Source organism: Paracoccidioides brasiliensis (genome assembly GCF_000150735.1).
Source record: "Paracoccidioides brasiliensis Pb18 unplaced genomic scaffold supercont2.1, whole genome shotgun sequence".
Lineage (NCBI taxonomy): Eukaryota > Fungi > Ascomycota > Eurotiomycetes > Onygenales > Ajellomycetaceae > Paracoccidioides > Paracoccidioides brasiliensis.
The window spans coordinates 2,461,614-2,476,333 of NW_011371358.1; the positions used below are offsets into that span (position 1 = coordinate 2,461,614).

Consider the following 14,720-nt stretch of genomic DNA (forward strand, 5'->3'; position numbering starts at 1 on the left):
TATACAGCGAATTGCTGCTATTAGTTAGTAGGTTCCCTTCTCATCATGGGTTGGTTGCGTTTAAGATAAAAGTGTTCTGTGGTTTAGATCTAGTTAGTGGCTGGTGTTGAGTGTCACATGATGTTCGTCTTCACTCAAACTTTCAACTCGCAAATTCAACAATCTTCAGCGCCCAATGGAGGAATTTCGAGTACGAAATGCGCAACCCAACAATTCTCTAGGTAGTTTTCAGCCAAGCACTATTCATGTTGCTCGGTTTGGTCCGGCATCCTGTATAACAACAAGGTAACAGGAAGCATCTGTGAATCAGGTTTTTAACTGAAAAAACGTTTCAGCGTGACTCGAGATTCCTGATTACTCCCCTCCAGCAAGACATGCAAACGCGTTCGAGTAGGTCTATGCTCATTTCGTTTCAATATCGAGGATGGAAACAAAAAGGGAGTGCTGTCCAACGCCCAATCCACAGCGACCCAAGAGGTTACTCCTCTCTGCTAGCTCGAGTTACTCTATCATTGTTTGGCCCGGCGGGTGCTGAGATCCTTTTGCTCCGGTCTTGAATGGGATCTAAACCATCAAAGCGGCGGGATTACACGTGCTATATTTTAATCTTCGGAAGTTTCTTCTTGGCTATTTCAAATTTAGCACTACAGTTCAACGCCCGGCCCCCTCCTAAGGCTTGCGGACAACAGTGCTTCTTTCTGTGCCTCATACCCCAATGAACTCTTTTGGTAACTTCAGGTCATTAAGGAGCTGGCTGCGGTTAAAAAAAAAGAAGAAGAAAAGAAAACAAAAGAAAAAATTGACGAGAGAAGAATGCTAGAGTTCTTCACTGCTGCATCTGCAGAAGCAGATTACGAATTACCAAGCTATCAACACCTATCCGCCTTTGAATTTCCTCTCAACTTCGATTTCTATTGAAATGAAAGGTGGAGACGATATAATTGAGGATTCCGGGAGCGCCAAATGACGAATAGATGACCAAATGCACAGGAGGAAGTGGCATGGAGTTGTCGCCTTCGTGCTTCATTGTCACCGCAATTATGAATGATGACAGTGATGACTAAAACTACTGAATACGTCAGAAACATACAAAAATAGTTCTTTTTACTCCCTTCATACCATAGTAAGGAGAAAGGAAAAGGAACAAAATGGTATCAAAACCAGAGACTCCACTCATACAACCTTCCTTGAATACTTTTTCTCTCTAAAAGTCTGCCGCCGTTGCACCAAGCCGTTGGTGAAGGGCTCCCTGGTGTTGAGCAGGGAGTTTGGCCTCAAAGTCCTGAACCGATGTGTCCAGGCAGGGAAGATGCATCCATGTTCATGTGCTAAAGGGGAAAACTGCCCTAGGTTGTATTTTGTTGCATGTTTTCTTTTTGTTTGCACTTTTCCTGGGGGGTTTTGCGCTTTCACAAGGATAGTCACGGGGATTCAAATCCAAAAAAAAAAAAAAAGAAAGAGAAAAAGAAAAAGATTCCCTATGACTGACATCATAATTACCAAGAAAGAGCTGAGAGTTCCAAAGTTTGAATCGACCCTTTTGTACGGCGGGCGAATGAGGGCGTGCTTTTTGTTTATTTTTTATCCTGAGAAATGTGATCGCCAGAACAGATACCGACAATCTTCTACCAGTTTACAGTCCGCCTTCTGGTGACAAATTGGATTGGGTGCAGGCTCCATACTTCATCTGGTTCTCTCCACCAGGACTGCCAAATCCCTGTCGCCGGAATTATTATTCCCAGAGTTTGCTTTTCCAGTCTGCTTCAGTTCCCTTCGCCGCAACCAGCAGCCTAGGTGGCAATCCCCTCGTCCTGCCATGGCGAGTATTTATAAAACAGATTAAATAGCCGATATACTAAAGGGGCTGATATGACCGAACTAGAAGAGATAATGCTCGAAATAGGAAGGCGGTGAATCCAAAATAGGTAACTAACTAGTTAATCCTCCGAGGCAGAATAATCGTATATTTTAAACTGACTGAACTCACCTCTCCATTAGAGGATTTCTCCCCTCTTTTATAGAGGTGGGACATAACTGACATCCTTATGCTCATAATGCTTATTTTACATACAAATCTAGCCTGAAAAGGCAAGCGAAGACATAACAATGGGAAAGATATCCCTCAATAGTAGAAAGAATGTTCAAAGAAAGGGCAACTTCTTTGAGGATATGCATCAATAGGAAAACTATAGAAGGAAGGCAAATACTTTGAGGATATCTATCAACAGAGAACTATCAAAGAAAGGCATATTCTTTGAGATGGAGGCAGCTGGTAAGCTGCATGCAAGCGCAAGCATGTTGAAACCATGTTCGCTACGGCCGTATCGCCATCCTAACCCGTCTTACAATTTATCCTCACCCCACCCCACCGCATATCTGGAACATGTTTCCAACTTCTATGAAGTTGGTCTCCGGAATGTCATGTAACAAGCTTGGGCTCCTCCTGCACTTGGATGCTTTTTGTCGTTGTGGGGGGGAGGGGGGTTATTGACCATTGTGGGTGTTGCAAATGGTTATATAGAAGATTAATAAGAGTATTCCGGGAAGATGTTTTCGAGATTCAATGAGCTTGTGTCTTTGACATTGAAGCTTGTTTTGGTTTATCTCTTTAATATTCTGTAAAAATACTTGCTCATCCATTCCTGCAACCGTTCTAATGAAATCCTGCTCTAGCAGGCGTCCAAGGATAGAGATTACATAGTTGGAGGTTTGTCATAGATCAAACAGATTCCAGGAGTCAGGATTCTCGTCAACTGTGGATCCTTCAAGACAACTTAGGCCCTTTCTTTGGCAGCAAGGAACATATGAGCCTTTACCAACATGACTGCAACTTTCGCAGGTATGCATGATAGCTGTATGTACATACATGTATAACTATGTCTAGTGCCAATAACATGGTTTTCTCGGCACTTTATTTTAGTCAATTTGGTGAGGGGAAAGCACTGCATTTTGCATCGTCAAGAACAATCTTTTAGAACAGAGAAGTTAACATCGCAATGTTGCGATTATTACATGATTGAGCATTTAACCAGAAAAAAAGATTCACCTGTTTGTCTTCATGAAGCTCCGATTTGGTGCCATTGCTGCCCACGGCTTACAATAGCCAATTTCTCTGAGTTAGGTTTCAGAATATTTTTTCCGTGTTCTAGAAGGAAGATCAATTAGGCACACTGAACTTCACCGGTTACAACATGGTACAAGTTAGTGGTCATAATGACAGTTAGGTGCTTCATAGAATCCATGTTGCCATGCACTGCCCATGCCTTCCCTGGGTCACCCGTAAACCTGGAGTCGAATATAACATATTCATATGAAGCTGTACACGCATGTCCAATAGTTATGAGTTTCGGAGGTGACGTCAGATAGATCCAACATTTTATGTCCATGGATGGTTTACTGATGACATGCTCTAAATCGCTCCCTTATTACCAAGTTTTAAGGAAACAGGAGGCTTGACTGGGGGCGCGATTCGTCCTAGTATATCTCGCTGAGTACACAGGATTTATTCTAACGTCAATTACCACGGCAAGGGCGGGAAATTACCTGTGCTACTCAGAAAGATACTACATCCCCTCTTCAATGGTGATATGCATATTGGATTGGCCGCCTGGTGCCGACAGAGAAAGCTGATAATATGGAGCTGATCACCGACCTTTTGGCCGGTATGCTGTTCTGCCTGCTATCCATTTTACTTCACACAAACGTGAATTTCATCGAGCACATTCGGCAGATCACTCAATATATCATCCCAGCTCAAACTCCGGTCGGCCGCTCGGATGCGGGGCCCCTAGGAACGCTTAGCGAGGCAGCATGTTGGTATTTCCGGATGCAGGGGATGGGCTTCACCATGGAACCAAGGCAAAGCCGTCATTCGAGTTCGACTAGATCCTGGGGCCCCAGATTTCCCGTCCAACCATTCGTTCTGTATTGGAACCGCTGTTGCTATTTCTTAATTTTGATGAGTCTGCTGATGGATATCATCTGCGGGACTGCGTTAATAGCTTCGTTATCTGAGAGGTGTCATTTCGCTACATGGTAACTAAGAGTAATTAATCAAGTACTCTGCAGGCAACATTATCGCACTGTCACAGCATTGTGCAGGCTAGGCAGGAATACATTGAAGATATCATGAAACAAATACGGAACCCCAGTCAACCGGAGATTTGTTGCAGCTAGGAAGCATGGCACAATTCTCCAAAAACATGTAACTACCTTTTACGCCCCACAAACTGCGATTCGGAGACATTTCGTTTCCCCTCTCCCATCCGATCGATACCGACACTGACCGCAATAATCAACTTAACACAAATATATGGGTGATAAGGACCAGTGGACTGATGAGGAGTCAGCACAAACTGCGTTGCATCGTTCCTGTCAGCGTGTCGTGTCAGCAAATATGTGCTTCGAGGGTCCCCAAACCGCTCTGATAGTGTAACTTATTGACTATGGCTATCAAGGAAATCCCAATGTCAAAGATAACAGAGAGCATGGGTGCTTTACCTTCTTTTGTTCCACCTCTCTTTACATCTCATTCCGCATCTCTATTACTTGCGGAATTCAACGACGTTAATATTCTACCCTCTCATCGTACCCTGAATCCTTGAAAATGGTGAAGCTATGGACTTCTAATAACGGATACAAAGAATGCGATCAAAGCGATGGTGAAAATGAAGGGGCACCTCGCCGGTCGAAGACACACTTCTGTTGGGCAGCTCTTTTCATAACATTGCTCTCCATGGGCGCTCTCCTTTTGGTCCTCGCTCCCAGAAGTTGGATTAGACGAAATGAATGCATATGTTCCCAGTCCACTTCTGGCTCAAAAGAACCGCCAACGCCATCATTGTTACAAACCGAATCAGACCTGATTTTGGATTGCGGAACGACACGCGCAGAGGCAGTTGCCCGCGGCTGCGTATTTGATGTTATGGCTGCAGCATGGCTGCCCCGTCTATGCTATGATGAGGACGCTGCTCGAGAATCGATGTTACCGGATTCAGACCTGGCAACGGTTGGAGGCAGCGGACCGTTCCCGTGGTGGACAAGCCACAACCATTCCGTCGAAATTCCCCAAGATTCACTAACACTTGTGGACGAACTTGTCGGCTATACATGGGAGAGATACCACATGGCACATTGCCTGTACGACTGGCGCGTGCTGGTTAAGGCGGCGAAACGGATTCGAGCTGGTGAAAGGAATGTTTATGTGCATGTGGCATTGCTAAATTACCATCATGCATACCACTGCAGCCAGATTATTGCCAATCAAGACCACCGAGTAGGCGCGAAATCAAAGGTTGATTTTGCGCTGGGAAGGTGTGTACGTCTGGATATATATTAGTTGTTGATACCTTACTTGGATATCTTTTGGCAGCAGTTAAAACTTTTATTTTTATTTTTTTTGGGCGCAGCAAGTTTTAAATTAATGGAAGCTCAAAACTCTCCAACTGCTGCTACCAAAGTTTTGTCTCGCCAAGGCTAAGAAGCCACGAACAAGCCACATTTGAGATCTTAACTAAACTTAGGCTTTACCATACTATTCCTAGTTAAATCACTTTAGTAAAAGCTTAAGGTCCCTGGCTAAAGTCTTAGTTATGTTGAGGCCTAAAGAGCCCCTAGACAGGTGCCTACCCCCCAAGCATGAAACCCCCACTATCCTAATAATTTGGATTTATTGCCCATTTTAGCGCGAATCATCCTTAGTTTGACAAGTAATTAATATGCATTTACTCCTTAGAGTTCCTAATTAATTCACTGTCAGATTGGTTTTTGTCCAGTCCTTAATTGCACAAATACTACAGTGCACTCTCAGCTGTATCTACACATGCCAGAATATTTAGAGCAGTTGTTGATTTTCATCAGTTATGTAGCATATGAAAGAATGTTATGAGTTACATGTTATGTATCCCGTAAGAAGTGGATTTGTGTTCATGCATCGGATTTAGTAAGAGTGAGCAACTAGATATGTGTGAAGTAGTTAATTCATTTGCATGCGAGCTGCTTCCACCTCAAAGAATTTGCCTTTCTTTGATAGTTCTCCTATTGAGAGATATCTTTCCTATTGTTATGTCTTTGTTTGCCTTTTCAGGCTAGATTTGTATATAAAATGAGCGGTCTGAGCATAAGGATATCAGTCATCTCTCCCTCTATAAGGGGGGTGAAATCCACTCACTGTTCACTGATGGAGCAATCAGTTCAATACGATCATTCTGCCTCACAGAGGATTACCTATTTTGGATTCACCGCCTTCCTATTTCGTACATTATCTCTTCTAGTTCTTTTACGTTTTATATTATTTGAATAAGTTATCTAACTTAATATCTCTGTTGATTAGTTATTACTACACCATCAAAAGTTGTGACTTCCACTAAATATACACTAAATCCAAACTAGAATAGCGTATGAGCAACGCTCATAATGATAGGCATTGATCTAGGGGCTCTTAGGTTTAAGCATAACTGGAACTTCAGGCCCGGTGGTGGCTTTTTGGTGCCTTAGTTGGTTACCTAACTAACTAACTAGTTAACTAGTTAGTTAGCGACCTCCCATACATATTTTGATTACAGTTTTTATTTTGGATGACGGATATCGAGTACGTGTGTCTCTTTCGGGCAGTGTGGTGGGATATCTAGATCACGTGCAGCAGGCGGAGCGTTAACCGCTAACAATTTTTCCAGGGTATAAATTTTATTCCCTCCATCGGATAACTAATTATCTCAAGATTAGTCAATTGTACAGCACAAAATGGGGACTCATTTTCAGGGTATTTCAGAAAGCACTATATCTCCAGGCATCTTCTGAGGTTTGTCTGTGTTAAAATATTCATGTTGGCGCTTCTCTGCCCACTTCCTGATGTCCTCAAAATTCCGGCATTTATGTGCAGTATTGAAATCGATAAAAGGCCCAGTCCCTTCGATCCACCATTGTCCGAAAACCCCTATATCGGCGGTACACATAAGCTGCTGGCGGATGATGTCAACACAATGGCCTGCTCATTGTTAATTATCAGTTAGAAAAGCTCTACTTCGAAATGGACTTTGACATGACGCACTGATGTGCGTTTCAAGAATGTTCTCTGGATCTTGAAAGGCGCCTTTCCCTTCTCGAGAGTAATATTCAAAATTGAAATGAGAGGCTTGCCGGAGCAAATTCTTTGAATTATTCCGTTAGCTACGCATGCTTTAAGAAGAAAAACTAATGTTCATCCGACCACTTACCAGGCAATGGAGATGATGAAATATTTCGACATTGGCGAAAAAGCCACCACCCTGATCTTTTCTTCTTTTTACCTGGTCTTTGCGAATACCGTAGCGTTCTGCCTCATTTTCTGGAATGACGATGGAACCATCTGGATTTGTTTCGACAAACGTCAGAGCTGGCCCTAGAAGATCCATGATCTCTTGCAACAACATTCACTTCAAAAATTAGATAGATGCCGTACAATGTACACCAAGGTCATACCAAGCCTGGTCTACCTCCGGTGATGGTCGTTGTCGGTAAATCGTCTTCTTGGTAAAAGAACCGTTGAAGTGAACAGTTTCATACGATATATCAATGTCTTTCAAAAGAGGCGATGCTAAGTGTTGATAAGAAGAAAAATATTTAGCTATTCAGCATTTCAGAGACTGCCCAGAATCGGACCATTTCTTAATTCGGAGAACGTACAATACTGAGAGGTATATACGCTGCAAATCTTATCCAAATTCCAGCGCTTATACTGCTCTGAAATAAGTACCACATTGCAAAACACAGAGATCCCCAGAACAACGAGCAGCGTAAAAAACAACAAGCGTTGGGAGAACCGTTGTTGCTGAAGAATCAGCTCACTTTTGGCTCCTTTCAGAAGAGAGAGAGTCTCTTCTTCATCCGAAACGGACATCACATCCGTGGTGCTCGAATTCGACATTCCGACTACGAGAACAATTGGTCATTGAACAGAAGGGGCTGGTAGACGGTGTGTCCAACTTTCAACTCGTAAAACATCTCACCTGGAACATATCTTGGAAAGACGTCAAAGATCTGGCTGAGGGTCCCTGCTGTTTTCCTCATCTCATTATCGCTGACGCAACGCTATGAATTAGCTGGTGAATCAACGGGTACGGTAAGATGGGACTATGTTGTTTACCTATTTGTTGTTTATCGTGACGACATATCTATCAGAGTCCGGGGCACCACGTTAATGTAACCCCATGTCAGGGGTTGGACCCCGGTCCCAAATAACAGTTTATCTGAGTATAAATCCGGGGTTGTCAACAGAAACAAGACTTACCGACATCCGCCATCAGCATGCTGACACTGCATGACATAGAATCTGTCAGCAAAAGCAATTCGGACACTACTTGGTATTCTCCCTGCTGTTCTTCATGATGTCGATGGATCAATTGCTACAGAGGGTAACAGTCTTGAAGGAAATCTACTTAACAGGAAATATTTCCTCTTCTTCAACTCCTGGAACACACACTCTCCATCCGCTATTGAAACCTCAATTCTAAACCTCCAATTCTTCGTGGAAATTCTCTCCAAACAAATCACCACCACCCATCAAAATGAAGTCGTTTTACACTTTGGCTCTCCTCATCGCGGCCACCGTGGTCTCTGCCTCTCCCGTTCCTGTATGTGCAGGCGCTTCCCCTTGATAATGGATGTCATAGCTGAATATCATTACAGGTTGGCGAATCCAAGCTGCTTGTCAGAGCCGACGCCGAAGCATTGCCCAGATTCATTTTCTATGTTGTTCCTTCAGCCACAACTGAGGACTAATTAAATTGAAGTTTGGTTGGATCAATGGATTATTAAACTATATGTGGGGAATTCGGGTCAGTTGGTTGTTGGACATGGGCAGCTAGGGGGAGTAACATTGTATCTAGCAGTTATCTTCCGATGTGAAGAGTACCCTGGTCAACATCAAGGAAAATAACTAGAATATCCTGCCGGCCAAGTTTTTCGGATAGATTGATGGAATGTTGAACTAAAGTGCACGTTGAATCTTAATTTTGCTATTGTTTTCCTCCATGGTTCATCGAAAGTTAAGTTGGAGTGTTGAAGTTAAGTTCTCAGTCAGCTGCATATTAGCATCATAGTTATCGACTAGTTTAGTTCTCGGAACAACGGGCTTCAAACTCAGGCGTTCCCGCTATGAACTCGAAATAACCCCTTGCTATCCAAGCACGGAAGAATATCGCTATCTCCCAACCTGGACAGAAAGTAATCACCAAAAGTAAAACAAAGAGGCTAAGAGAGACCGTAGCAAGTATCACACTTTGCTTGGCGGGTATGTAGCAGTGAGTAAAGAGGGGTATAAAAATCTTACAATAGAGATGACAGTCTTCACCTCATTCATCGAATCCACTGGCCCTTACTGCCCCTTGTCGAGTCTTCGATACTCTCTTCCCTAGGAATTACGTATCAACCCTTGATGCTTTCGCCCAACCCCTGTTTTCAGTCCTCAAGATTGTGCCTATTGGAATAACATACCGAAAGTTCATCAGGATGGACACGTTTCCCTCAAAATCAAAGCAAAAATATTTCACTCACGGCCTTTCTGGCTGTGCCATTTTCTCAATTACTCTATCTGTCACTATTCTGATATGGGGAGCATATCTGGTTGGGACGAACCGCGACCGTCTGGTCAGCAACGGCCGGGGGAAATCCCCTATTCCAAATGGTACGTGGAATCCTTCCTCGAAGCTTTTGAAAGTGTGTTTGATGAGATCCTGCTCCCTGAGATATGTGTGCTTGGCTGAAAGAAAACCCTCCGTCTTTCTACAGTACCACTGCTTAAAGAACCTGTTGTTTTCCAAATGGATAAGCGCTGGGAGGGATCAGACCCCGAAACTCACAAACTCTGGGAAACTGAACACCTTGGTGGTTTTCAGTATACTTTCGTTGTCGATAATCCACGGGACTATGGTTTACAGATAGGGTTGCCAGATGGAGCTCATGAACGATTTGTCATGAGCATGCATCACCAGCTACATTGCCTGGTATGTGTATTCGGCTCTGACTCGAAGAAGATAGTAACCTATCGACAATAATGAATATTTTGGAAAAGTAACGACGTTTCTTTGGTTACTGACATTAGCATTTCAGGCAAGTATTCGCATGGCCTATTTCAATCAAACTGACTCTCATAAACATCGACGGGAGGACGTGTCTCAGGAGGAAATAGTAAAAGCGAAACTTTTAAGTCACCTCCATGTTGATAATTGCTTCGACTATCTGAGGCAGGCAGTCCAATGTTCCGCGGACACCACCATTGAATGGCCGCGGGTGGAAAAAGACGGACGGAGAATGGAAACTGATGGCTGGGGCGTTCCCCATCATGAATGCAAGGACCTGAGCATAATCAAAAACTTTATTGCACAGCATCAATAAAGGCTTCCTTTTCCTCCGAGTTCCGCAGCAAATGGGGGGTGGGAAAAGAACAGGCCTTTTTTCAAAACTCTCTCTCCGGTGGTGGCATTTTCTATGACAGAGGTTTCCACAACCAGGCAAAATTTAGAATAGTTAACTATCAGCTTGGCCAACCAGCCACCCTTAACTGCGCCTTTTCCCTGCTTTGAGGACTTTGTAACCCTAAATGACGAATTGAATAACTTGGTATGTTTCGGCATGCTACTGAGCTAGAAGGCTGCACAGTGGTATGTCGCCTGTCCTACTTCAGTAAGCCGAGTTAAGTAACTATTGAGGAGGGAGATAATTCACCAGATCGAATGAAATAGATAGTCAATTTCAGCCTTGATCCCCTGAATTTCCCACCCATCTCCCAATGTCGGTTCTCATTGATGAGGAATCCAGAAGAATTTTGACACGTTGATTTTCGGCGGTTAACAGGGCCCGTGAAACAACAAAGCGAAATAAACCCTGCATACGCCGGCAACAGGAACTGCTTATTTTTTTTTTTTTTTTGCCAGTCGTATGAGTGATTTCGTGGCATTGGTTGCATCGCCAAATATTCCAGGTGACATTTTTGGCTGAATTCCCGAGAGAAGAACCGAGTAGGACTGGCATTCCCCAGATCATTCAGCACAACTAGTTAACTACCCTACGCTCGGGCCTCACTCCGAAGGAATTGTTCTCATGCCTTGAGGCAATGAGGCTGGAACATCCATACACGCTCGTGTGGAGGAGAATCACTGGAGTTTCTATCTCTGGTTTCGAAAGATCATGGAAAAATAGTGTCCTCACACTGAGCTCTGTCACTTATTCTTCTCCATTGAGGCGCCAATGGTTGCTGTCAATAGTTATCTGTCCTAAAATAATGGTGAGAACACCCGCGCGATTTGAGAGGAACAACCAACTATGGCAAAATGTAGGGGGATTCCATGCAGTCTATGAAGGGTGGGAGAAATTCAGTATATCCATACCCAGCTATTCAACACCGCCGCTAAAATATCTAGTCAGCAACAGGAGACACAGAGTAATATGAAGTCGCCTTATAATGATTCCACCTTCTAACTAACCGTTGGTTTCCAAACGCTGATTTCTTCCACCTGAGCTTGCCACACTTGGTATATTCATATCTTAATTGATATTTTTTTTTTTTAAATATATATTTGAATCATGCATTTTCTTTATGTGCCAATGTATGTGCTGTACATACTAGAGATACTAAGGTCATGTGTATATGTACAGAATGCCAGATTCGGAGTAGTTATTTTAGTGGCAGCGTAAATAGCCAGGTAAGAGGTGTAATTAAATCCTTTGTTCTAGCGCTGACAAGTAACTAATATGAAAAACTTTGAGTTTTGGGGGGAATTCACTGTACTTGCAAAGGAGTGGAGAAATATTGAAGTGAGAGAATCCTCAATTCTACGATCTAAAAAGCTATTGGGATTTCAAGCTTTCAACGGTTCAACTACTCGATTGCTAGTCACAAGAAACTAGTTTCCCTACGACTAGGCAGCTGGAGATGAGGATACAGCACAAATATCCTGCCTTAAAAAGCTGTTGATACGTAACCAGGCGAACTAAGTTTGTTGAAATCGAACCTTGGCTTTTCAGTTTGTATGGGTAGAAATTTAAATCTTCCCTTGACGATTGATTGATTTCTCGTTTAATAATTTAAGCAGAACCTCCGAACCTTGCTGATGCGGAAATCATCAGAGGAGAAAAACCCCGAGGAGAAAACCACTCGAGAAGTACTTGATGCAAAAGAGCGCAGACGCCTTCAAAATAGGATTGCTCAGAGAAATCACCGTACGCAACCCAGTCGCATCAAGTTTCGATCATAGCTAAGTGACCAGTCAGGTAGAAAGAAAGCCCAGTTGAGCGGCTATCAGCAGCAAAAATCAAAAGACTGTCTTGCAGGGCTGGTCGATGCGCGAACCAACCTTGGAAATAACGTCAAATTCACCCAGCAAGCTCCAGAAAGGAAATGCCGGAATTTGCTCGGTTCCTTCACCGTCTCCCCTTCCCATCCAATAAACAAACACGACTACTGCGATGTTCCCGGTCTTGACGATGAGTGTCGCCTCCCCTCCACCCTGTGGTCGCCGGACAACCAAACAGAAAGCACCAATACCCACTCTCGGCAGCATTTCCAAGAAGTCAACGAGGCTTCCGGCACAGCTATAGCCACCAAAGTATGGGAGATTCCAGCTCTCCCGTCTGAACCTAGGGGGGTCCAAAGTTCTCAATTCCCAGAAGACATGAGGAAATCTGGTTATCTGGTGACAAACAGTCCTGATTTTAACGTACCGTTTGAAGGAACAGACTCTGAGATTAGTAGCCCTGCTGCCCAATCTTACACGGGAAGTCTTTCTGTAGCTCAATCTTGTCCAACCGTACCAGATTCACGAACGCCTGTGTCTGAGGATGGCCTCAGTATAATTGGGATCCCCCCGGGGTGGAGGGGGAACATATTCGACTCACCCAGACGGTTCCGCTCCTACAGTGAGAACGCTGGAAGATTTCCCCACAACTCTCCTTTCCTCGTGCGCCCAGAAAACTATCCAGAACTCGCCAGGGACCAAGACGACTCTGAGGGCAAAATGGCGCTCCATTTGTCAGCAAAAAACGGCCATTCCAACATTGTGCGATGCCTCTTGGATTTCGGGTCAGAGATCAATCAACAAGATATGTCAGGGGCCACTGCCTTGCATTACGCAGCTGAAACGGGAAACGTGGAAGTTATGAAGATCTTACTTGAGAGGGGAGCCGATGGAAATATCACAGATTTGCAAGGGCGGACGCCATTGCACATAGCAGCTGAAAAAGGACACGAAGCTGCTGTTAGGGTCCTAATACAGTCAGGAGCCAGGGTAGATATTCAAATCCAAAGGAAACAAGTTAACCAGCGATATGGAACTTAAATGATAGACTCGACAGTCTATGCTCCCCTATTCGTTCAATCATCCCATTGTCGCGCTTTATCCACGCTACAAGATGGAGGAGGACATGATGTCGGTCTCTGGATCCCGATATCCAGCAGAGGAGACATCTCCTTGGTAAAAAAATCAGGTGGCTAGTGCGTTTAAGTTCCGACCATCATACAAGAGGATATTGTCTGGTTTGGGTGCATTTATGTTTTGGCATTCTTGTGAGCATATGGTAATATTTCAACTCATGCAAGAAGTTTTTGACCAGGAACATAAAGCTGACCTTTAAAGAAGGCTCCGTCCTCCCTAAGTTTCATAAAAGATTGCTGAATCTTTTCATTCCTCTAGCAAGTGAATCCCATCGATCAGGATTCCTACATCAACGTCTCCACGTTCACACTCTCCAAAAAGTGATTAGAATCGGGTGCCCGGGAAAACTTGCATGGATAAGGGGAGCATGTTATGATTCAAAAGATTTCCAAAATATAGAAGATGCCATAGACTGTGCAAAGTAAACCAGCTGCAGAAAGTTTCTCTGCATATTCGAATTTCAACGCAAGAAATTCACCCCTGCCCATCTCCCCGACCTACAAAACAAGAAAGAGAGAGAGATAAAGAAGAAACAAAAAGGAAATAAATGCCATCGAGAGAGGGAAGGATTTTAGCGAAATTACAATGCTCAACGTCGGATTTTGTAAGACGGGTGAGGACATCGGCGCGCGGTGCCTGAGGCGGACCGTATCATTGGTTCCAACATGCTGCGGTTGCATGCGGCTTAATTACCTGCTTTCACCTCAAAAATTTGCTTTACATCTCCAAAATTTGCCTTTTTTCGATAGTTCTCCTTTTGAGGAATATCTTTCTTATTATGTCTGTTTTTGCCCTTTCGGGCTAGATTTGCATATAAAATGAGTGGTATCAGCATAAGGATATCAGTCATCTCCAACCTCTATAAAAGGGGGGTGAAATCCTCTGTTCGCGGATATCAGTTCAATATGATCATTCTGTTCTTCACAGAGGATTAACTATCTACCTATTTGGATTCACCGCCTTCCTATTTCGTGCATTATCTCTTCTAGTTTGGCCATATCAGCCCCTTCAGTATATCGGCTATATAATTCTTTTTATAGATTTCGACGAAAAGAATTCTTGAGCGGTGCGGATCAATCGCTTTGCAGTGTTTCAGAGGCGCGTCCGCGCCAATACCTGGTAAAACGAGAAGCAGAAGTAGTAGAGCTGTCTTGGCTTGCTTCTAAAGCATTCGGATGGCTTTTCCTTATATTTCATGTCAATTTAGACACTTACTCCATGGCCAAAACGATGTGACCTTCATCAGGCGTTGAGCATCCCAACAGGTCTGCTTTGCACCAAATTCATTGCAGTTTGATGAGATGGAAGCCAAAA

General features: G+C 43.7%; 5 protein-coding genes across 5 annotated transcripts; 4 read left to right on the plus strand and 1 right to left on the minus strand.

Moving 5' to 3' along the window:
- Positions 1 to 4,606: 4,606 nt before the first annotated feature.
- Positions 4,607 to 5,338, plus strand: PADG_00746 (uncharacterized protein; the record flags this gene model as incomplete). The annotated part of the gene is made up of 1 exon (XM_010757657.1): positions 4,607 to 5,338. The coding sequence occupies one exon, from the start codon at positions 4,607 to 4,609 to the stop codon at positions 5,336 to 5,338; it is 732 nt and encodes a 243-aa protein (XP_010755959.1).
- Positions 5,339 to 6,755: 1,417 nt separating this feature from the next.
- Positions 6,756 to 7,903, minus strand: PADG_00747 (uncharacterized protein; the record flags this gene model as incomplete). The annotated part of the gene is made up of 5 exons (XM_010757658.1): positions 6,756 to 6,985; positions 7,049 to 7,148; positions 7,215 to 7,345; positions 7,439 to 7,573; positions 7,663 to 7,903. 5 exons carry the CDS (start codon positions 7,901 to 7,903, stop codon positions 6,756 to 6,758), a joined length of 837 nt encoding a protein of 278 aa, XP_010755960.1.
- A 640-nt stretch (positions 7,904 to 8,543) lies between these two features.
- PADG_00748 (uncharacterized protein) lies at positions 8,544 to 8,757 on the plus strand (the record flags this gene model as incomplete). Its single annotated transcript, XM_010758176.1, has 2 exons — positions 8,544 to 8,609; positions 8,665 to 8,757. The coding sequence occupies 2 exons, from the start codon at positions 8,544 to 8,546 to the stop codon at positions 8,755 to 8,757; spliced, it is 159 nt and encodes a 52-aa protein (XP_010756478.1).
- Positions 8,758 to 9,486: 729 nt separating this feature from the next.
- On the plus strand, positions 9,487 to 10,371 carry PADG_00749 (uncharacterized protein; the record flags this gene model as incomplete). Its single annotated transcript, XM_010757659.1, has 3 exons — positions 9,487 to 9,661; positions 9,766 to 9,980; positions 10,087 to 10,371. The coding sequence occupies 3 exons, from the start codon at positions 9,487 to 9,489 to the stop codon at positions 10,369 to 10,371; spliced, it is 675 nt and encodes a 224-aa protein (XP_010755961.1).
- Positions 10,372 to 12,086: 1,715 nt separating this feature from the next.
- Positions 12,087 to 13,310, plus strand: PADG_00750 (uncharacterized protein; the record flags this gene model as incomplete). The annotated part of the gene is made up of 2 exons (XM_010757660.1): positions 12,087 to 12,195; positions 12,247 to 13,310. 2 exons carry the CDS (start codon positions 12,087 to 12,089, stop codon positions 13,308 to 13,310), a joined length of 1,173 nt encoding a protein of 390 aa, XP_010755962.1.
- Positions 13,311 to 14,720: the final 1,410 nt, after the last annotated feature.